We start from the raw sequence: 25135 nt of genomic DNA on the forward strand, positions 1-25135 counted from the left end.
TGAGAGACAAAAATTGAGTTATTTGGTCATAACAAAAAGCGTTTTGCATGGTGGAAGAATACGATATTCCAAGAAAAACACCTGCTACCTACTGTCAAATTTGGTGGAGGTTCCATCATGCTGTGGGGCTATGTGGCTAGTTCTGGGACTGGGGCCCTTGTTAAAGTCGAGGGTCGGATAAATTCAACCCAGTATCAACAAATTCTTCAGTCACAAAGTTGAAGTTACGCAGAGGTTGGATATTCCAACAAGATAATGACTCAAAACACAGGGAGAAGTACAATGTTCTGGAATGGCCATCACAGTTCCCTGACTTGAATATCATCGAAAATGTATGGGATGATTTGAAGCAGGCTGTCCATGCTCGGCAGCCATCAAATTTAACTGAACTAGAGAGATTTTGTATGGAAGAATGGTCAAAAATACCTCCATCCAGAATCCAGACACTCATCAAAGGCTATAGGAGGTGTCTAAAGGCTGTTATATTTGCAAAAGGAGGCTCAACTAAGTATTAATGTAATATCTCTGTTGGGGTGCCCACATTTATGCAGCTGTTTAATTTTGTTATGATGCATATTGCATATTTTCTGTTAATCCAATAAACTTAATGTCACTGCTGAAACACTACTGTTTCCATTAGACATGTCATATATTAAAAGGAAGTTGCTACTTTGAAAGCTCAGCCAATGATTAACAAAAATCCAAAGAATTAAGAGGGGTGGTTTCCAAACTTTTTCATATGACTGTATATACTATTTGAAATTGGAAAAAATCAAATTCTCACTTAGAGGATCTGTGCAGAACGTTTTCAAAACCTGGCAGGATCTAATCAATAACATTTTAGAATAAGCTTTTTAAGCACTGAGGAAGCAGATTCTCTCCCCTTTTATCTTTATTCACTTATTAATTCATCTATTTACTTATTTTTACTAGCTTTAAGTTTTACTCTGCTGGCCATGCTCTCTTTCTCTGGGGTGAGATTTATTTTCAATCGTATTTTTGTAAAAACTGATCTACTTGTATGGAATGTTGTGTGATTACAATAAAAATCAATAAAATTATAATAAAATAAATACATAAATAAATAATGACGTGAAGTGAATAATGTGTGAAGACTTTAGTCCAAATATCAAATAAATATGTACGCTTTTATTCAAGAATATAATCAAAGTAAAAAAAAAAACAAACATTTGATTTACATGTTGATGTCAATGAGCTAAAAACCCAAGCTCAAATGTCAATCGACTGGGAGTTTATACGTGTTCTTGAATGGTGCAGAGGTAAGAACCTATGCCTTATAGCCCAAAGGTCCCAGGTTCGAAACTGGGCACTCTACATTTTGACTGTTCATCATTACTTTTATCCTATAGGTTTAACTCTGAATAACACAACTATTCCAATACATACAGTATTAATGTAGTGATCCCTATTCTGATGCATAAATATATAACTTGTTGCTACGCTTGAAGAAACATTTATACATAAAAACACGTTAAGAAAAATTATGTCAATCTGTGAAAAAAGGAGCACAGTTTAGACAATTGTTTCCATGTGCAGTTTATTGGAATAATGTACTTTATTTACAGCTGATCATGTCTTAAACAGCATTAGAATACTTTTATTTAAAATTATGAGTCAACCCTGTCCATTCCTAGCATGAATCATGAATAAGCTGGTGGCATATGGTCACTGAAAAGGCTAAATATTTAATACTTACAGCATTTTGGAAATTACAGTACAGTTCATTATACTGAGAAAGTTTTTTCAGCATTTGGGTGGGTTACTAGATTTAAAGAGGGACTACTTTTTTTCCCAAATAAATGCACTTGTTTTCTTAAAAGTAACATCAAAAATGTATCAACATTTTTAAATATTTGCATATAGACCAGGGGTCTCCAACCTCCCATGAGAGCTACTTTTACAAAATGAAAATGGCCGAGAGCTACTCATGTTTTCTAACATTTATTCTCATAGCTTATTTCAACCCAAACAAACAGAATAAGCTTGTTTTACATGAACATTTACAAAATGTTGGTGTCCACAACTCACATTTTGCATTAAAACATCACAAAGATATTTAGTTCACCTGCAAGTGCATTTTGTATGTCTGTATGCATTTTCTAGTGTATCTCACACTATTGAATTAAAACATAAATGCTTTCAAAACAAAACAATGCAATTACAAATACACAGGTATTATTTATTCATTTGTCATTATGTTACATGTCACTGTTTCACTTCACAAGAGTATTCACATGTCCAGTTGCATGTGTGATGTGTTTTTTAGTTAGTCAGATGACTGGCACTGCATGGAGTCAACAAGAGAGGTGTATGGTGGAGTGTAGCCACTTAGGTTCACTCTTATGGAGTCATTTAAATGTTCATCTGTCAGTCTTGTTCTGAACTTTGATTTCATGACATCCATGACAGAAAAAGGCAGACTCAAAGAGGTATGTAAACCCAAACAAAGCAGACATTTTTCAGAGCTTCTTGGTGAAGATTCTTATAGTTATCTGGCTCTACTAAGCTCCAGAAATGCTTTTGAGACTGAACTGCACATTATTTTGAAGGTTTACTAATATATAATATATAAAATCCAATGTCTGTCCGCTTTCACGAGAGAACTACTTAACGGATTTAGACTGGGTTTTTTCTATAGTTTGCTTGAACATTCCGGTTGATTTTGCAACTTCTTTCATTTCGCTATGTATCATATTTCACTTATGATATTACGATTTATTTCAGCGAATCCGAGAAAAAGGCAGCGGCTGTGGGGAGGGGCCTTCCTCACTCACTCGTCAGCTTCGGGGAGTGTTCCTTACCCTTGCTTAGCTAGCGAACGAGAGAACAATTGAATTCAACTTTGTTTGATAAAGTCTTACTTAGGTCTTGAGGAGTTTGAGTCCAGATATTCTCTTAAGTGTATGCCACATTGAAAAAATAGATTGCAATTCAGATTGTGGACAGTGATATGATGTTTTGGAAAGATCGCCCACCCCAAATTTGACTATCAAGTTTTCAAATTTATGTAGGATTCATTAACCTTTTGGCGAACTACTTGGAAAAGGGTTGCGAGCTACCGGTAGTTCGCAAGTGACATGTTGGAGACCCCTGATAAAGACTATCTTAAAATGCATGGCCCCAATTCAAATTAGCATGTCATTTTCCCCAGGGTGAATAGTACAATATTTATAGGAAAAACGGAACCAAGGCATTAAAATATATAGTAGTTTTGAAATTGACAAAACTAGCACCCTGTTTGAAATTAAATACTCCAATGGTCACAAAAAAATAAATGGCAAATAAAAGTCACCACCAGCAAGTACAATTTCAAACATAAATAGGTGGATCAAAAATTAAGAAAACTTGGAATGAAAAACTGAGCAACAGGACTAGAAACATGTATTGTTAATGTATAGTAAATAACAGTTAAGTCTTTATAACACAGAAATGGTCACATTACTGAAATCCACACCATGGTGAAGAGTAAACTATCAAATAATTTATGACAAAGTGTGAGAATAACAGCTACTCTGAATTTAAAATACTTAATTTTAATACTGGAAAAGATTCAGTGTCAAATACAGCACAATTTATGATCCAAATATGATACTGAAAACACTGCACATTTTAATATCAAATATACTTTGTTATAATGCTCTTGATAAGAACAGATTTTAACTGTATTGACTACACTTAGGATTCTTTACAGGATTTATTTCAAGTTATGAAACTATCTATTAAAAATTAAGAGTGAAGTATGAACTGTGCCCTTCAGTCATTCAGTATAGCTCATATCACTAAGTTTCAGCATTTGAACAGAAATTCATCTTCTCCCAAGTAGTTTCCTCTGAACAAATTAATTTTGTGGATAATAGATAATTCTCAGTTTTATTAATGGAATGCTTCAAACTTAACTCATCCTAGGCCACTGTTTCCCACCCCACTGAATCTTAAAGTGAATTCTGAATTTCACTCTACTACATTTTTCAATTAAATTCTATAAAAATTATAAACTTACACAGTACCTTAACAAAAGCTCTTCTGTATATCCATAGATTGATTCTATATCACATTCAAAATGCAAATATTTACATCATACAACATTTCCTGGTTTTAATATTAACACTGGTATTAAAGTTTGGCTGAAAAACGGATTTAAAAAAATGACAGAAAACAATATTTAAAACCTTAACCACCACAGGTTACTAATGTAATTATCAGTAAAGAAGCTGATTCTATGTATTTTAATAATATTACCTCTGCTGATTTTCCACCCATGGAAGATGACAATGAATTTTCAACAATTTCAGGAAGCATGGATGCACTCTCTCTGACAGTGACTGCAACTAGACCACTATTCCTGGAGAAGAAAATAGGCAGGCCTGCACAACAACCTGCACCCAGAATCTTGTCCCCTATAAACAATAAACGGTATATACACAAGATGACAGTAAAGATAATTACAAATGACAGAGACCTTAATGACATAGTAAAAAATATAGTTAATTCTCATGTGGCATACTGCTGCAGATTTACCTAGAATGTTCAATCCCCACAAAATTGTTTCAGCCAGAATTGTCACTGTGTACTTCATATTTAAAATATTTCATTAGACACTTGCACTGATAAATACTGTAAATGACTGGACTTTTTAGGCCATGCTATCATACTTGTTGGTTGTGTAACACCTTTTGAGCTAAAAAAAAAAAAAAAAAAAAAATTAAAAAATTAAAAGTTTAACACAGAGATGCTCTGCGTGCTATAGTCTATACAGGTGAAGCATCATTCCAATTTTAAACAAACAAAGAAAGATAAAACATATGCTCTATTGTAAGGTTACTGTTCACAAATCTTTGCGTTCTAAAACTTCAGCCAATACTTGAATTCTGAAAATTTATATTGCCTGGTATTTATTAATAATATCTATGAGTATACATCAGAAAAGTAAATGGGAATGAGATGTTAATGGGAAAATTTTACAACTTTTGAATCACTGAGCTTGAAGCTGCTTGGATCTTGTTTCTAGTGACAGGTAAAACTTACTACTTCCCTCCAGTTACAGCAGAAGGCACTCCCTTCTTTAAAAACCTAGGCCTCTGATATGCCAACCCATCACAAAAATATGCTTTAAGATACAGAACAGGTCTGTAAGCAACAATAAAAGGGAACTCATCCCACTGTCAGCTACAGTACATCTTCTGTATATAATTTTGGTGTGAAACAAGACAAATTCTGCCAAGTTTCACTTAGCTATGGCATGGGCTAGTGATGGAATAGGTCGGCTCCACGCTCCATGGTTGCTTTCAGGAGCCTCTTGAACCCAGAACCACCGATAATACACCCAAGGATGATCCGGGCAAATGAGGAAACACACAGTCAGCAAGAGGTTGGTGCAAAGTGTTGAGGTGCTTTTATTTAAAGCAACAGTATTCCAAAATGCTTTAAGTACTAGTCAATAAATAATCCAATAAATACACCAATAAAAATTGTTAAAAGGTAAAAGCATGATCATCATCATCATCAATAGCTGACTAGTGGTGATACACGTTAAGGCCACAGGATTACACATAGCCCAAAGTTAACCTCTCTTTGGTAAGAGATGTAGAAAATACCATAAATAAAACAACTTACTATAACAGAGGTCAATTTAAATCATGAACATGGAAAAGTAAAGTATGCTCAGAATGAAATGCAAAGGTAACTCTGGTCAACTCAATACTAAGTATTTTTTTTAATAATAATAAAGTCCTGTTGTACAGCACAGGCTGGACAAGTCACACTTTCAAACTAAAAGTACTACCCAATATAAATATGTGCTGTTGCACTTACCTGAATTTAAACTTAAGCCTCTGATCAGTTGACAGCTTCTCTTATAAAAACAGATATAATAAATCATCAATAAATTCTCTTAAACTATATACTTAACTGAAAAACTGTTTTGGAAAACTGCAAAACCTTTAAGTGTGATTTTATTTTCCCACTGTGCACATCTGATCCTGCATTCTATATTTTGAAAACATTATTTAAAATTACATTTCCATATTTAAATTAGCATTTGAAATGTCATCTTAACTAACCTGAAGAATTGAACTGTATCTTGTCTTCTGGTATTGACCCTCTCCCTATGCCAGTTGGACTAACAAAGACAAGTTCTTCTGTGAACAAGTAAGCAGTATGTCTAGAAAACCATGGAACCAAGAACTGACACCCCAAAAGCTCTTCTTCAGCCTGTGAAGAGGAAAAGAATTAACAATTTCTCTTTTCTGGGAAATTAACAAATAACCATATAGGTAAAACAAACAAAGCAGGAATTTAATCAATAATTCAAATATTAGCAATGATAATATTTTACATATAACCTCTGGCTGATATGATCATTATTAGCTACATTAACTTCAGTGTCTCATTTCATTTATGAAACTGTCCTTAAAAATCACCTAAACATGCATCAGTTTAATAAATAATGGCTCATTTTAAGAATGAAATATTTGTCAAATATTTGCCTAGCTTTACCACTAAAATAGTAAACATAAATTATAATTACACAAAAGAAATATGTAAACAAACAAATAAAAAGCAAGACAAGTTATCTCAGTTACAAATTGGTTAGTAATAATCTTTCTGCATTAAATAATGAGGTTTTGGTCACAGTTTAAACAAATGACAGTGTAAGAGTTATTAACTCATTGGCCTGGGATAAGGAAAACAACAACTTTCAAGGATGGACTGTACAGTATGCACCTGATGTCAAACAACTCCTACTTAGATTAGAACTACTCCAGTGTCACACTGATCAGATGTCCAATGATCTCTTTCAATTGGTGAAAATGGTGTAGTTCAATTGTCAGTGTTCTATCAATTTATGCGTTTGTACAATACTGCAGTAATAAGAGAGAGATCAATGGACAAACAGGTGGACAAAGAAAAAGTAAACTTTATTCAATAAAATAACAAAATAAAAGAACATTAATGTATTTACCAGAATCACAATCAAAATAAGAAATGCAATTCTAATAATACAAATAAACATTTTCTCTTTTTTCAAATGAATTTCATAAACACCAGTTTCTACTGCAACACATATTATATACAAAGTTTAATGCATCATCAATCATGTTGATCATCGAATTTCGCCAAAGCGTCATTCGCAGTGAATTTGCTGCATTCGCCCTTGATCATTATTTACTGATAATTCGTCAGGTTTAGGAGAACTTTTTTTCCCTAGTATCCCATAATGCTTTGCAAGGCCAGTGGGACATCCAAAAAAAAACACAAAAATAAAATCAAAAACAGAGAGCGGTAGACGACACGCCACACACACTGGCATTGCCCCTTTTGTTAAGACTTTAGTGGTCAACCAGACCATTTAACAGAGATGGAGACATCCAGCTCTAACATTACCTTCTTACATTCCAAAATAAGTGGCCAAACTCTTCATATCAGGACCAGCATGTAGTGTAAATCAGAGTTGCACTGACATCTTTGCAGAGAATTTTTCAGGGTTGGTAGGTGCAGTGGTAGGGCTGCAACGATTAGTCGACGTAATCGACGACGTCGACTACAAAAAATCGGCAACGCAAATTTTTTATTGTCGACGTGTCATAAACAGAACCTTCAATAGAGGCTCTAGTCACAAAGAACCACATTAGTTTTTGCAACTGCAATGCACTACATTAACGTCTGAGGGGCAGTATCGTTTGTTATTGTTTGTCAAGACTGCACACAGTCCTACCAACGAAGAAAGAACGCCTGAGGAGAAGAAGAATGTAGAGGAAAATAAACGTGGTTCCAATGGTGAGTTGCATAGAGGAGGGGGAAGGAGATGGAGAAAAATTGAGACAAACTTTCTGAAGCGTGGGAGCACTTCACCGAAAAAGAAAAAAAAAATTTGAATGCAGATTATGCAAAGTGGAGCTTTCTTTTCACGGCAGCACCACCGCGATGCATGAGCATCTGAAACACAAGCATCCTGGAGCTGTGATGCTGCCGTCTCTTGAGACGTAAGTTTTAGCGAGTAAAGTTAGTGTCACGTGTTAATGTTGATGTTTGTACTATAATGTGTATATCAAGGTTTCGACAATGATAGTTAGCCCTTAAACCGACACATACTTGGGGGTTAATGCACCCCTGGATGCCAAATACTTTTTAGCTGCACTTTTTGAGTAAACGTCACAATTCACAAAGAAAATAGTACAGAAATGGCATAATAGTACATGATGTGATAAACTACAACACTTTTCCTTCAGAGTGTGATGATTAAAACATCTTTCTCTGTCTGCAAAATCATTCTTGTCTATTCCTGCTAACTCTACTCCCTCTGAATGTCTCTTCTCAGCAGCGGGGAAAATTGTCTCAAAGAAGAGAGCCAGCCTCACACCAGAGCATGTCGAAATGCTTACATTCCTGCACTGCAATCAGGAATATATGAACTGAATCTTTTATAAACTGTACGTTATCGTTGTATTTTATTTGAATTGAAGCTTTATTTAAACTTTTGGACTTTAAGACACACCAGTGGCCATTTTTGCTTAAGTTAAATGAAATTTTTTTGTTTAAAGACAATGTGCACTTTAGTTTGAATTGTTTAATGTATTTCTTTTTTATTGTGATGGTCACACTGATATAAAACGTCTGATTATTTTCAGATTCACATGTTTCTCTGGTTGTTATTTTAATTTGATTATAATTAACTTTAATCATGTTAGTGCAGAGACATCAGGGTGACATTCACAGGTGGACAGACGTGAGCAGGTGAAGTAAAACATGCACTGGAGCCCAGAACAGGATGTGCAACCAAAGGTCGTAGGCATCAAATAATTGTGACTAATCGGGGGGAAAAAAAAATGAACGATTAGTTGACTACCAAAATAATCATTAGTTGCAGTGCTAAGTGGTAGCGCTGCTGCTTTGCAGTAAGGAAATTGTGGGTTCATTTCCTGGGTTCTATCTGCATGGACAGCACTTTCAGTAGTGAGAAAAGCGCTATATAAATGTAAAGAATTATTGTAAGAGCCAATTTTAGAAAGTTAAAGTTTTAAGTTAAACTCATATTAATGTTTGCTTTACTTGAATAGAACATAATTTCTTCTATAGTCATAGACAATGGTATAGTCTTTTTCCCCCTATAAGTTAGTAAGAGATAGAATGTTCTTGCTATAACTGAGAAACAGTGAGATAATGAACTCAGTTGTGTTTAGAACAGGTCCCAGTAAAGAGGGACTTGATAAACCCATTTTAAGTTTAGAAATGGGATAAGCATACAGTTTTCTGACCGTTTTGAAATGGTTCAGAAATTATAAGAAATTAATAACGATTTAAGTTGTAACAAGATTAAGCTCAGAACTACATTTTTCTTATTATAATTTTTTCCTTTTTTTTTGCTATTTTAATTTTTCTTCCTTTATTTTTGTGTGAACTGTTTTACTTTAAAATTTAACTAAACTTTTAAAAACGAAGATATTTTGTCTGTGGAATCATTTCTGCGCCTCAGGCCTTTGCTGAATCCCATTTTTTGAGTTTGAGCTACAGAATTTTAGAAACTTTGGAAAAACGCAGCTACAATTATTATTATTAATATTATTGTTAAATGGACTGTAGTTAGAACAGAGACCTATAATTCAAGGAATGACAATTTTGACGGATGGGATAACTTGCTTATTTGCATGCCATGATTTTGTAAGTGGAGGGAACTTAATCCAACCATGAAAGATTGCACCTTCAGTCAAAAACTACATGTATCCACCTCAATGGATTCTCTGGATACAGTTATTGATCTCTTAGGTAAATTCTGAGGCCATGCTAATGAAACTCTCAAGAGAGCCACATTCTCCAAAATGGCCTCTCTGAAACCTGCTCTTTGAAACTAAAAAGCTGATGAGCTATTCTCTCTTTTTGGGGAGCTAAATGTTTTCAGTCTCTTCTCTTTGTGGACCACAGAGCTGACATACCGTCTTGTCAAGCTGATTAACTGTGCCAGCAGTTTAACAAGACTAAGAAGCAGCCATTACTTTAAGAAAGGAACTTCAGCATCTAAACCTTTGCGACAGAAAGGGCAATGCTTTTTCCTTTGAAATGGCAGATGACACAGTAAAAAGAACTTAGCTGAGAAAAGCACAGAACACCATGAACAAAGGACCATGCCGCAAAGAGAAAGAGTGCACTCCTAAGCAAGAATAATACTCCACTTGACCCGGGAGAAGCGACAAAACAACAACTTCACAGAACATTGCCATCTTTAAAGACTTGATACCATCAAAAACTTTTTGTGGCAAGATAACAGGCAGCTCTTCTGTTAAATGCTTGTCTTGCATCCTGTTGTGTGTGTGTGTGTTTATTATATATATATATATATATATATATATATATATATACACACACACACACACACATACATACATACAGTACTGTGCAAAAGTTTAAGGCAGGTGTGAAAAAATGCTTTCAGAAATATAAATAATGATTGTTTATTGTTATCAATTTACAAAATGCAAAGTGAACGAACAAAAGAAAAAATCTAAATCAAATCAATATTTGGTGTTACTACCTTTTGCCTTCAAACCAGCATCAATTCTTACAGGTACACTTGCACAAAGGCAGGGATTTTGTAGGATTATAGTCAGGTGTATGATCAACAAATTATACTAAACAGGTGCTAATGATCATCAATGTCACCCGAAGGTTGAAACACAGTCATTAACTGAAACAGAAACAGCTGTGTAGGAGGCTTAAAACTGGGTGAGGAACAGCCAAACTCTGCTATCAAGGTGAAGTTGTGGAAGACAACATGTCATGGCAAGACTGAGCACAGCAACAAGACACAAGGTAGTTATACTGCATCAGCAAGGTCTCTCCCAGACAAAGATTTCAAAGCAGACTGGGGTTTCAAGATGTGCTGTTGAAGCTCTTTTGAAGAAGCACAAAGAAACGGCCAACGCTGAGGATCGTAGACGCAGTGGTCGGCCAAGGAAACTTAGTGCAGCAGATGAAAGACACATCAAGCTTATTACCCTTTGAAATCGGAACTGGCAGAAACCAGTGGGACCCAGGTACACCCATCTACTGTCTGGAAGAAGTCTGGCCAGAAGTGGTCTTCACGGAAGAGTTGTAGCCAAAAAGCCATACCTCCGACGTGGAGACAAGGCCAAGCGACTCAAGTATGCACGAAAACATAGGAACTGGGGTGCAGAAAAATGGCAGCAGGTGCTCTGGATTGATGAGTCAAAATTTGAAATATTTGGCAGTAGCAGAAGGCAGTTTGTTCATCGAAGGGCTGGAGAGCGGTACAATAATGAGTGTATGCAGGCAACAGTGAAGCATGGTGGAGGTTCCTTGAACGTTTGGGGCTGCATTTCTGCAAATGGAGTTGGAGATTTGGTCAGGATTAATGGTGTTCTCAATGCTGAGAAATACAGGCAGGTACTTATCCATCATGCAATACCATCAGGGAGGCATATGATTGGTCCCAAATTTATTCTGCAGCAGGACAACGACCCCAAACATACAGACAAAGTCATTAAGAAATATCTTCAGCGTAAAGAAGAACAAGAAGTCCTGGAAGTGATGGTATGGCCCCCACAGAGCCCTGATCTCAACATCATTGAGTGTGTCTGGGATTACATGAAAAGACAGAAGGATGTGAGGAAGCCTACATCTACAGAAGATCTGTGGTTAGTTCTCCAAGATGTTTGGAACAACCTACCAGCCGAGTTCCTTCAAAAACTGTGTGCATGTGTACCTAGAAGAATTGATGCTGTTTTGAAGGCAAAGGGTGGTCACACCAAATATTGATTTGATTTAGATTTCTCTTTTGTTCATTCACTGCATTTTGTTGATTGATGAAAATAAATGATTAACACATTATATATATATATATATATATATATATATATATATATATATATATATATATATATATATATAAAAGCTTTCAACAGCCTGCCAAGTGTCATCAGCAAAAGAAAATAATTAGACATACAGGAATCAAAGGCAATATATAGGTGAAGGGTGGGGATGGAGGCAGAGGTTATACTAAGTTGGAGTTCGGAAAGGTGTTGATCATAAAGTCTTTTTTTATTATTTGGAGTTTCTTCTTTTTAAGTTTGCTTATCAATACTTTTATGCAACAATTGAGCAACATTTACCTCCATGTTTATTTAGAAAATACACAATTTGAAGTCCATACCACACCATACAATATTCTAAGTCTGCTAATACTGAGCAAGGTTACCGGGGGGCTAGAGCCTATTCTAGCAAGCATAGGGCACATGGCCAGTCTATCACAGCCTGAATACAAACACACACCCCACACATGCTGTATATTCAATTTAATAATAATAATAATTCATTACATTTATATAGCGCTTTTCTCAGTACTCAAAGCGCTATTCACACAGGGAGGAACCAGGAAGCGAACCCACAATCTTCCACATTCTCCTTACTGCAAAGCAGCAGCACTACCACTGCGCCACCTGTAGCATTGCCAATCCACCTAACTTGCATCTCTTTGGACTGTGAGAGAAAAACAGAGCACCCGGATGAAACCCACACAGACATGAGGAGAAAATAAACTCCACACAGGGAAGACCTGGGGCACAAACCCTGGTCTCTTTACTCCAACGAAGCAACGTTACCACTCTACCACTGTGCAGCTCACAATTTAAAGACAAAACTTGCAGTGTTAAAGTTTATCAGCTCAATAAATATGAAGTCATACAAAACAGTATTGTCGCTTAATAATAAATAAGAAAAATCAATAAATCTATGAATTACCATTTCTAATCTTCTATTACTGTTAAAAATTATTACAGATCAAAATTATAGCTGATATTATTTAGGTGTTCCCTCTGATGGGCTGGTTCCTGCCTTAAGTTTTGCTCTATGCTAATGGAATTCGTTCCTGCCCTCTGCACCCATAGAACTGATTTGTGGGGATTCAAGAAATAAATGGATGGGTGGAACAATGAAGTGTTTAGAACCATGAAACTAACCTGAAATTAGGGTTGTTACAAAAAAATGGAGGATATATTACTCAGCATGCAGCAGGTACTTACAGTAAATTTCTATATATCCTAAAAAGACAGACTACACGCACAAACAATTATATTGCACATGTCATAAATGTAATGCATCCAGAACAATTGTCAGTTTTCCAATACCAGTACTGACAATACAGCTGGTGTGTGTGTGTGTGCTGGGGTGCAAGTCTTTCCCAGAAACACCTACACAAATTTTGAATGTGTTTTTCTCTGTAATATAATTTTTTCAAGATTCCTTTATTTTTTTCCCCAACACTACTTATGTCTCACATGACTTGCACATTTGAAGGATGGAAATCCATCCATCCATCCATTTTCAAAACTTCCCTAGCTTGAGCAGGGTCAAGGGAAAGCTGGAGCCCATCTCAGCAATCACTGTGTATTAGTCCATCGCAGGGAAATAAATCCTCTTCTACAAACAGACTCAAGGTTCACAAGCCCTGACTGGCAAATATGTGGTTACAGAGGAACTACTGCTTTTTGATGCGAGTGACATCATCCACTCAGCTGTTGCTAAACTGCAAACGCAGCACCCCGAGGCACTTGTGCTAATTGCTAGAGACTTTAACCATGTGACGCTGGACAAAACATTACCTGCCTTCTCACATTATGTGGATTGTAACACCCGGGGAAATAGGACTATTGACTTACTGTATGCAAACATTAAAGAGGCATACAGCGCCACCCTGCTGCCTGCGCTTGGGAAAGCAGATCATAACATGGTTCTGCTTCAGCCTCACTACAAACCAAAACCAACCCCACACTATGCGACTCTTCAATTCCACCCGGGGGGGTAAACGTTAAAATTATACAAAGTTATTGTCTGTCTGTATACCTGCATTGTTATCACTCTTTAATTTAATATTGTTCTTTATCAGTATGCTGCTGCTGGAGCATGTGAATTTCCCCTTGGGATTAATAAAGTATCTATCTGTCTAATCTTATTTGTAATTCTTTGCTGAAAGACCATGTAGTGTTGGCCTTGTCCCACCGACTGACTCACTGTGTTAGTACAATAAGTCTCAAATGATGGGTATTTTCTCTTAAATTAAGAACACATGTAAATATGTTAATATTCAACACATACGTGGCACAGTAATGCAGTGGTAGCGCTGCTACCTCATAGTAAGGAGTCCCAGATGCTCCCTGCATAGAGTTTGCATGCAAGTCAGCATGGGTTTCCGCAGAGTGCTCAGATTTCCTTCCACAGTCCAAAGACATGCAGGTTAATCGAAATGCTGATATTGAATTGGCCCTAATGTGTGCTTAGCTTGTGTGTGCTTGTGTGTGGTTTTGTGTGTGTTTGTGTTCGTGAGATGGACCTGCACCCTGCTCAGAGATTGTTCCTGAATTGCGCCTGATGATTACCTGGGTAGCCTTCAGCTACCAAGCAGCTCTGCACTGGAAGCGTCAGTTAATCGAAGGGAAAGAAATCTTTTTCGACAAACATCAAAATGCGGTATGTAAACCTGGACACTGAAGGCTTACTAGAGAAAAATGCTCATTTCTTTGATATTCAATAATAATAATAATAATAATAAAAAAAAAAAAAAAACACTTTTTAATTCTACTTGCAATCATTTCCTGAGGAATCACAGCAGTGTCACCCTCCTAGCAGCTCTACCCATGAGAGAGTAGGAGTACTTCAGACACTGGGAATTACAAATGGCAGGTTTTATCTGGCCACAGCAAAAAAGACATGGCAAAACAGTCTGTGGATATATATGAAAACTGAACTGAAACTGCTGTAATGTTTCCAAACAACTTAAAGTACAAAGTATTGTACACAACATAATGATATAAATTAGGTAAATGCTGTAATGTAAATTCAAAATTATAATATAGACTAAATTAGTGCAAAAGGGTCTCCCTGTAGTTTTTATACCTATAGATGAGAGAGAAGAGTTTCATGACCAGGCATGAGGGTTGTTTACATCTCTCTGGCTAACCCAGACAGCTTGACTACAGATCAACATTGTATGGAAAACTCATTAAAATCTTCAAAAGACTGTGTTGGGCAGTTATCTTATCAAAAGATCTTTTATACATTGTTCTCCTTTTCTTCTAAAATTCAGCAGCTAAATGAATCTTGGGCTAGAGAGATCTGTTCATTTTTTTTTATTATTACATTGAAGAAAGGTTTTCCAGTGCTGTCTCCGCCCTAGTGTCTACATAAGCACAGGGAACTACAGTTCCTGTATTATAAATTGCCTGAAGAAGGGACCTGAGTTGCTTCAAAAGCCTGCATATCGTAATCTGTTCAGTTAGCCAATAAAAGGTGTTATTTTGCTTGACTTCTCATCAGTCTGTCTAATATAAGCCACAGACAGCTCAGCGGGATTTAGATCTGGTGACCTGCTGAAACAAAGGGCTTTTCACACCTTTACACAATACTTCATCGCTCAGTTTGCTTAACCTCCTTAGCGTTGCATTTTACTCCAAAAAAAACGTAAAAAAGTTGTAATTTTTTTTTTTGCATGAAAAATTACATTTTTATTAAATCTAAAAAGTATAATAGTGATACAAATAATAATAATAGTAATGAATGGTGGCGCAGTGGGTAGCATGGAGTTTGCATGTTCTCCCCGTGTCTGTGTACATCTCCTCCGGGTGCTCCAGTTTCCTCCCACAGTCCAAAGACCTGCAGGTTAGGTGCATTGGCAATTCTAAATTGTCCTTGGTGTGTGTGTGTGTGTGTGTGTGTGTGTGTGTGTTCCCTGTGGTAGGCTGGCGCCCTGCCCGGGGTTTGTTTCCTGCTTTGCGCCCTGTGTTGGCTAGGATTGGCTCCAGCAGACCCGTGACCCTGTAGTTAGGATATAGCGGGTTGAATAATGGATGGATGGATGAAATGAACAATAACAACAAAAAAAATAATAAAATGTAATAATACTACTACTAATGATGCCAAAACAGTATATTATCTCAAAATGAGTCCTTTCTGTGGTAAATCTTAAAGCACGGTGAAAGACACAATCCAATGTCACAGTCGGGACAATAATAGCGCGTTTCTTTTCGGATTTTCTTTCCAGATTTATCAGTTTTTGAACAGCACACTACTCCGGTACAAGTTGGATTCTGTTTTTTTTTTCTATTGGAGGTATATAATCAATAAAATGTCTACCAATAAGACACTCTGGATTGATCCACAATACGCTGCAATGACCACATCTCTTTAGTGGTAGTGTGGACTTTGGATGTGCAGCAGATTTTATAAGCTGTCATGTAAAGTTTGCATCAGATACAGTTTTGCTTGTTTTGTTTGTATATAACAAATTCAGTCCTAATGCATTGTTCCACTGTTCCAGGATGAAATATCTTTTTGTAGTGTTTTTGTTTTTTGTTTTGTTTGCCTCTGCATAACGGGATAGAAATCAATTCTTGATCCACACGACGTACGCTGCCCATTGTGCTATTGTAGTTGACCACAGCATAAGGCTTCATAACCTGCTTGTTGCTTTGTGCCTGTACAGTGACCATAGCTGCATTATGAACAGTGCTAACAAGACAAACATCTTTCTTGCCTTTCCATTTCAGTGCAAGCACTTTACCCTTTTGTCAAGCTACTAGCGCACCTCACTGTAATTTAGCTCTGCCAAAGTCTTCAGGCATGCTACGACAGTCGGGACACACTCTTCCATATGCATCAGTCTTTCTTTGCAAGATGTCAAATAGCTCTGGTGAAGTATAAAAATTGTCCATGGTTACACAGTAACCTTGATCCAGCAGAGCATCTATCAAAGATAGCACCAATGACACAGCAACGCAGTACTGATTGTATTTCGGATCAAACATTGTCCCTTTCCCTATGTACAGAACTGAACTCCAAATATATCCCATTTTAGATTTGCAAAGCTCATAAAACTTTATACCATAACTTGCTCATCATAAGCCAAAAGACCTTCATCGACGGTGACATCATTGTCCGGAATGTAAATGTTTCAAAATTTTGCTATAATGGCCTTATACATCGCCAAAGTTTTCTTCAGTTTGGGTACTGGATGGGTGTTCTTCATTGTTGGTAAAGTGCAGGTATTTCATAATTAGTGAAAACCTGCACTCAGACATAATTTCTCCAAAGAACAGCAGCACTGACAGCTGAAGTGATTCTTGGTTCCAATGCTTACACAAGATACTCGGGACTAACGTTTTTAGCAAGGTTTTCACAGCCGAAGTAACACTCAGGGCGAACGTTTTTAGCACGGTTTTCACAGCCCAACTACCCTTCAGATCGAACGCTAAGGAGGTTAACATTAGAATCCCTGAAGCCCATGAAAAAACTCGTAATACCAGCCCACCTTAAATCCCTTCACACCTCTACATTAGCATCTTTTGGTTTGTAAATGCGTCGATCAGCACAAGCAGCAAGCTGCCTGCTATCCCTTCCCCCACCTTGACGGAGCTCAGCTCGGGCAAAGTTCTCCCAGCACTGCCAGATCTAAACAGCAGTGTTGTGAATTACTCGCGTACTGAAGTGACTTTAGCTGCAGGTGGAAGTCCCATTTTACTTTACAGTGACAAGCAGAGTACAGCAGTCTATAAGCCAGTGAAAGCACTGTGAAGAAGTTGTCTGTTGTTACGGTCCTGCTTTTGTCCAGTCTGATAGCAGTCACGGGATATCGTATCTTTGATTGCCGGTAAAACAAATAGTTCTGAGCAGGCATCAGCCACAGAGTTGCTCTTGTGAAAACAATGGAGTTAAATGCCATAAACTCAAAGAAGGAGAGGCAAGTTCATTGTACCAAATGAATGTCACTGAGAGAATAAAACTGAATAATAAAAAAACAAGAGGTAACTTTTACAAGTAGCCAAAATTTACACTGGGTGTTACAGACTTAAATCAAATGTATGTTTTTATTTTATTATATTATAGTAATAAAAATAGCAGCGCACTACTCAAAACGTGGAGCGCCCAGTCTCAAACCTGGGACTGTTAGGTTATAAGGCAGTGGTTCTTACCTCTGCACCATTGACGAATACGTATAAACTCCCTGTCGACTGACATTTGAGCTTGGTCATTGCCAGCAACATGTAAATCAAATGTTTTTTTGTTTTTTTTGCTTTTATTCTTGAAGAAAAGTGCATGTGTTTATTTGATATTTGGACTAAAGTCTTCACACATTATACATTTCACATCATTATTAGCATAACATGGAAAACGTTTCTGCTTTAGGTATGTGTTCAGCATTTCCTGCCTCGCATTTCTTTTCATCCTACACTTCCTCAGATCTTTGTAGACACGGAACACACACGAAATCCATGTATTCCAAATAGTGATATACTGTATTATTTACCCTATACAACTCCAGGAACCTCACATGCAGATAAGGAGCCTTGGATTGAGCTGGGAAAACTTTTTGCCCAAGCTGAGCTCTGTCAAGGCGGGGGATGAGACAGCATGCTCCTTGCTACTTGTGCTGATCGACACATTTACAAAACAAAAGGCGCTGATGGAGAGGTGCGAAGGGACTTAAGGTGGGCCGGGATTATGAGTTTTTTCGTAGGCTTTAGGGATTCTAGTGTTAAGGACATCGCCCATACTGGCATATACGCCAGAATTTGAAATGCAAACCCAGCAAACGATGGATTTGAATCTTAGCATTTCTTATATAAATGCCATTCATAAAATAAACTTCTGAAATGAAAAGGGAAATTAACTTTTGACTGTCTGATTCAAATGGCCCACTGTTAGATCTGAGTGGTCCTCAGAAAAAAACTCAGTAATCCTCAATGATCGGTTTCAAGATCAGGACGTGCACATATATCAATACTAGATCTCGCCCTTCTGTACAGATCATTGCAAGGTCTAAATTCCATTCTTTTAAAAAATGCTATTTGGCTTTACAAATGCTCCATCTGCAGCAAGGAACCAGTAAGAGCACGCATTTCTGTTGTTCATTCACAAGTGAAAATTGTGCATGCAATCCTTGATTCTTTTCATACCATAGAACAGGGGCACTAACTAATAAATGACCTACAAATGAAGGCACGCTGCAAGACACCGACTGCACTACTATAAAGTCAGACAAAGCACCTCACTCAGTTTTAGCAAATCGCAACGCAGCCTTACTCTTTGTCACACACCCTGTGGGTTGGGAACACCTGCTCTTAACACTGAGTATCTTTTAAATAGTATAGTCCTGTGCTGCAGATATGGGGGAGTGCCAAGTTTGCTAGTATTCATGTTGAGCTGGGCTACATTCACATGCAGTTTAACATAGGAATCTCTCTTAAAGTGACCCAATATGTTTCAATCATTGCAGGTCCATTTAACATCGAAGTACGACAAGTGCTTTAGATATAGGAGTGTGCAAACTTTGCCAGTAATTTAAAGTGCTGCAAACACTTGCGCTGTTTTACGTCTTGTCTTTAATGCACTAAAACGTAATGGAAAAAAGAAAGAAAGGATAGAGACTGTGGCTGAGCACACCATAGCTATTAATCCTTCATACAGCTCCGATACAGCACCGGCTCTATTAGGCAGCACAAAAACAAGAGAAGTTCCTCTGTCTGATGTCTTGTATTTTACATAACATTATTTCATTTTTACATTTTGGTAAAGGGCAGAGATTAATCTTTTTACATACTATTACAGAATATAAAAAAATAAAAGACAGAGATTGCTGCTGATCTTGCCACAGCTGTTAACCCTTCAAACAGCACCAACTTTGTGAGGTAGCATGAAATTGGTTCTCAGAAAACGAATCGAGCACGAGTGCGGTGGATGATCACATGGGCAGCGATTTCCTGTCATGTAATTGGACATGGTGTAGCAACAAGATCAACGTCTGCAGTTGGCAAATCTAACATACCCCACAACAAAAAGTCACGTAATGTGACATCAGCTTAAGTGCATTTCACAGAATACCCCAGGTGATGAAAATGTAAGTGTGAATGTGTTTAACTTGTCTTTTAGCTCTCTACTTGTTTTGTGGATGGAAAAGAAATAACATTTCAAGCCAATAAAAGACATGCTGCCCTTGTGGTGCCCTGGAAAATGCAAACTCATAGTGCAAGCTTTCATGTTTCCTTATGTGTAAGTTTGCACATGCACTTGTCCTATATGACGCATGCTATATTGGAGGAACCATGATCAAAAAGGTGTAAAAGGAAGCATATCTCTCCATCACTGAAGAATTTCTGTAATATTTACACTGTTCGCAATGCTTTCGTCAAACATAGCACTGCATCATAACTAATTACCCGGCCCTCATTTGCAGGCTACCCACAGTTGTAACTGACCTAACTTTTTCTTCTAGCCAATAACCGCTTTTAAAGATGAGCATTAGTGCATGCTCTAACTTGCTTCCTGTTAGTGTATTTTTTTTAGTTTATTTTGCTGCTGTCTGGTCAGCACATGGATTTGTTTCTTGTTAACTGTGTTGCAAAGTTTGTCTGAAGCGGGATCTCAGTTTTACATATTATAGGACAGCTGATGTTTGGAAGTGTGAAAGCAGATATATAAATAGCCAGTTTAAATTACTTACAGCTAATGCCTAACATCCAGTATTACTCAGGAGTGTATATAATCAAGGCAGTCTGAAAACCAAGGACAGAACATAGCTGATCACATTTGCCAAAATATTATGGCACGTCCTTGTTACAAATCAACAGGTTTACACAAATTAAATAAGATAAATATAAAATGGCATTATAAGTTATTTAGCAACTTCAAGCACTTTAAAATTACTTTCCTATGCAGACACAAATATGCATCACCAAATATTTTTCAAAGCCAAAAGGGCTACCTGTAAGTTCCCTGAAAGCAAAAAAGCTAAACATAGCAGCACAACCCAACTACCCAAAAAACAAATATGACAGGCAGGGTCAAAGAACAAAACAATAATAGTCAACAGCAATACAGTTTCTACGAACAGAGTAGTAACAATCTCCAGAGGTTTAGTAGAGAAAAGGTACATTGTGGTGCTGAAAACATGTGATAACATCTATTGAAAGGGCAATATGCCCATAGCATGAAAGTCATCAATGGCCTCTGAACATCACTTCAGGTTGTCAAAGATTACATATCTAAAGAAAAGCTTCCGTCTCATTCTTGGGCTGCTCCTTCCCTACAGTTTTACCAGAACAAACCTTATTCACTTACGCTCACTAATCCTCTAGGACCAGATTATGTCTGACCTTGTTTTAAGCATTAATATAAAAAGACATTTACTCAGGCCTGACCTGCAAAATCTACCTGCCACAACAGCTCCTTGACCTACCTCATTTTTTAATCTGTTAAAAAGTGATGGCCCTGTGCTACAACCATCTGGACAAATTTCCCTGAAGCTGGTAAAAGAAAGAAGAATCCTGAGGTCCTGCCCTTCAAGGTATCTGCAAAGGCTGCTTCTCTCTTTTGTTCTATCGTAAATATATGATAGCATGTCCAGGAAGACCTGTGGCGAATTTTTGTCATGGAAACCCCAAATTTTTTTTTCTCCACTAGAGTTTAGTTTCCATTTCACCGCTGACCATCTAACCCTTAGTATAACTGTTTATTTGTATACTGTTCTTCTTTGTCTCCTTTTAAAACACTCTGACTACCATTTGCAAAGCACTTAGAATTATACACTGTTTTGGAAGGTCTCCGAGTCTTTATTTCAGTTCCACTCCATGAAATTGTGTGTTGGACTCCCTGTATAATAGTACCTCTCTTACATGAGTAAGCATAAGCTCTTCATTCAAGTTGCCCATGCTACCAGATAGGACTCTAGCATGGTGTTATGGATAAATACAACATGATTCCTAGCATAGTTGAATGTCTTTCCTTAAGCTTGATCAGCTTCTCAATGAAGGTAGGAATGGACAATGCCTTCCAAAATGAAGCAGAACATTTCAGTTATCTTCCTTCTGCTAAGTACCAGAAACTTTGACTTAGGAAGATTTAAAGCTGTCTTTATCCAAGTCACTCTCCCTGAAGAATGCAAATATGAATTGACACCAGTATAGTTTTTCCCATCATGTCATCCAGGGAAGCTCTAATGAGAGCTAATAGGTACCTGATTTGGTCAGAGGTCCTCTACATTAAGCTTTTGTTGTTTGAACCAGAAATAGCACACCCAGTGATAACTCCCTTCACGGAGATGCAGTGGCCCAAATCCTGTTCCCTTGAAGTGTAGCTACACAGGTGTAGTAGAGATGGTGGTCAATATCCTCCTTAGAGTTAGCAAGGTTGCACTGTGCTTCTGCCTAGATGGTTACGTGGTGAACCTCAAAATATTACTGATGATTTTTCCAGCTTCCTGGTCTTCCTTCAGCAATGCCCTTTGTGCCATTCTGTTCTGTGGACAGTATTAATCTGTCTTCTTTCTAAAATCAGATCATATTTCTGCGAATACCTCTTGTTTTTTCTCTCCTGCTGCCTTATACTGGCACTTCAAAAGGCAAAGCTGTCACCTTTGCTGCCTGATCTTGGTCACCCTGTGTATAATAATATACAGAGATCCTACAGCTTTGCCTTCTCCTCCTCTCCCAAGGTGAAAACAATTGCTGTCATTTTTAGGTAGCCTTTGTATTGCATTGCCCCTTGCCACTGCCTTAAGAATCCCCTCAATAATGTTGTCAAATTGGAGCCACTACTCTTGTTTTCTAGCAATGAGACCATGATGCCACTATATAGTTACTTTGTTTTGAGCTTGTGTCAGTGGCACATTTATTTTTCAATTCATTTTCATTTAATTGCAGAGCATTTTCTTTTGGGGAGCTGGATTTGTTAGTTTAGGTCTTCTCAGATGTATGCATTTGATTAATCAGTGACTTCACATTAGTCTATTACTAGTGTAAATGTGTGCAAATGAATCCATTTTGGATTTTAGCAACATACAGGATTGATTCCACCCTTCCAAATGATGCTACTGGGATAGGCTTCAGCCCTTGAGACCTAGAACCAAGGCAAAAATTCCAAAATGGAATTAGTTATATAGGTGTGTGTATATGCCACAAAACAGAATGGTATCCAAACCAGAGATAATTCTAACTTGTAGACACAGCATATGAAATATAATTCAGTGTCTTGTCATTCTGAATGAGCTGAAGAAAGCAAGGAAAGAAACATGCATCATTCTGTAATACCTGCTAGTGACTGCTTTTATAAAGGGTTTGCATCAACAGGTTTTCTTATCCATGGTGACTTAAAACATTGGAGACATTTCTTTGTTTTTTCCCCCAAACTGAAGTACAGGTAGGTGAAGTGACTTGCTCATGGTCACACAGTGTCAATAGTGGGAGTTGAGTCAACATCCTCAGGGTCTGAAGTCTTAACTACTACACTACTGTATTACCGAATAAGATATTATTTTATATTATATAATTTTTTTTTACCTGAAATGCAGGATTGTACTTGGTAACTTCTACCGATATTTCATCTGACAAGTGATAACCTTCATCCTTTATTGTCACAAGGCAATAATAACCCACTCTGGGAGTGTCATCTGGATGCCATGCTACTGCCAAAATAATAAGTCCGTCCCTATAAAGAAATGAAATAAACTGATATTGAAATAATAAATAGAATTACAATTTTTGTAAGACAGAGTTTTTTTTAACCTTTTAGTTTAGCAAAACCTACAACAATTATTAAAGAAAAGTGGAAGTATTTACTATCTATTATAAAGTATCATAAATGTCTAATATGATCACCACCTTTGGAAAAAACATTTTTTAAAATATCCTCACAGGTGGCACAGTGGTAGTGCTGCTGATTTGCAGTAAGGAGATTGGGGGTTCGCTTCCTGGGTCCTCCCTGTGTGGAGAGCACTTTGAGTAGTGAGAAAAGCACTATATAAATGTAAATAATTATTATTATTAAAATGTTAATTTTTCAAAAAAAAAAAAAAAAAAATTTTTTTTTTTTTGATGACAACCAAAAAAGTATAGAATACATGCTAATGATACATGCTATACAATTTTGTTTAGTTAATTTGTTAAAAACTGCATTATAACTTTGAAGAGTGGTGAGGACAAATAAAATATGCTTTGTCTTTGCCTCTTAGCCAATTTAAGGTTTTTGACATTAGAACAGAAAAAAATTCAGGTCTTACACAATAGAAATGAGAAGGAAATTAGCTTTTCAGATTGGAGTTTCACCACAAGATAACATGCAAAAAATATGGGGTACACCAGAGTCAACATGAGTAAGCATCTCTGTGTTTCACTTTTGACACTTTGCTAAGGTCCTGTCCTAACAAATTCAATCTGTTACTATGACACTTTAATCACCAACTCATAACTTGACAAGTGAACCCAATAAAAATGATAACCAATATAGTGGGCACTTACTGTATATTAGCATTACTGTATAGTATTTTAATTATTTCAATGTTTAGGACAACAAGTCTATGAAGGGTTTTTATACTCAAACAACTGAATTGAAAGTCTGCGTTGGTAGCAAAGCAAGCTAGACTGAAGATAAGCTGAGAGCTGCATATGGGCACAAGAAACACTGCTATTTAGGCTGTAACTGTACCAATATTCACACAGCATTCTGCTTTTGTTAATATTTTGGGGTATTTTTTATCAATAATACACAATTAAATGTGTAACTTAACTCTTGCGTGGTGCTTTACTCTGTCTAATTGCCTGAGGTTACAGATATAGAAGGGAAAGAGGCAGGAAGTGCTAAAGTACCTGATCACAAAGTGATAAGTGTATGGGATTTTAAACATTTTATTAAAGTCTACACAAAAGAGTATAAAAGCGAACAATAGGGTCACAATAGGACCTTACACGCTAAAACACAAAATGCATTATTCTTTAAGCTACAGAGCTGCAAAAGATAAATATTTTGAAAGCTTATTCAGACAAATACTAAAACAAACTGTTTTATCTGAAAATCATGACTTGTAAATGAGAAAAATCTATGATAAATAATTATTGGGCATTATCAAGCAACTATAAACATTTACTCAATAAAATAAGAAAAAAACTGCATTGTTTTTCATTCTTAAATAAGTAAGTAGAACCCGTTTCCAATGAGAGTTGGACTCCGCCAGGGCTGCCCTTTGTCACCGATTCTGTTCATAACTTTTATGGACAGAATTTCTAGGCGCAGCCAGGGTGTTGGAGGTCGTCCGGTTTGGTGGACTCAGGATTGGGTCACTGCT

The 25135-nt window shown here is 36.9% G+C and overlaps 1 protein-coding gene across 1 annotated transcript in view; it reads right to left on the reverse strand.

Moving 5' to 3' along the window:
• The window catches only part of nup133 (nucleoporin 133), a 191558-nt gene that overhangs the window by 85247 nt on the left and 81176 nt on the right, over positions 1 to 25135 (reverse strand). Inside the window, exons 9-11 of the mRNA XM_028797315.2 lie at positions 23355 to 23502; positions 6081 to 6231; positions 4261 to 4418 (exon numbers count right to left, since the gene is read on the reverse strand). Coding sequence (XP_028653148.2) covers positions 4261 to 4418; positions 6081 to 6231; positions 23355 to 23502 — 457 coding nt within the window. The remainder of the gene's footprint in view (positions 1 to 4260; positions 4419 to 6080; positions 6232 to 23354; positions 23503 to 25135) is intronic.

The sequence above is a fragment of the Erpetoichthys calabaricus genome, chromosome 3, assembly GCF_900747795.2.
Source record: "Erpetoichthys calabaricus chromosome 3, fErpCal1.3, whole genome shotgun sequence".
NCBI lineage: Eukaryota > Metazoa > Chordata > Cladistia > Polypteriformes > Polypteridae > Erpetoichthys > Erpetoichthys calabaricus.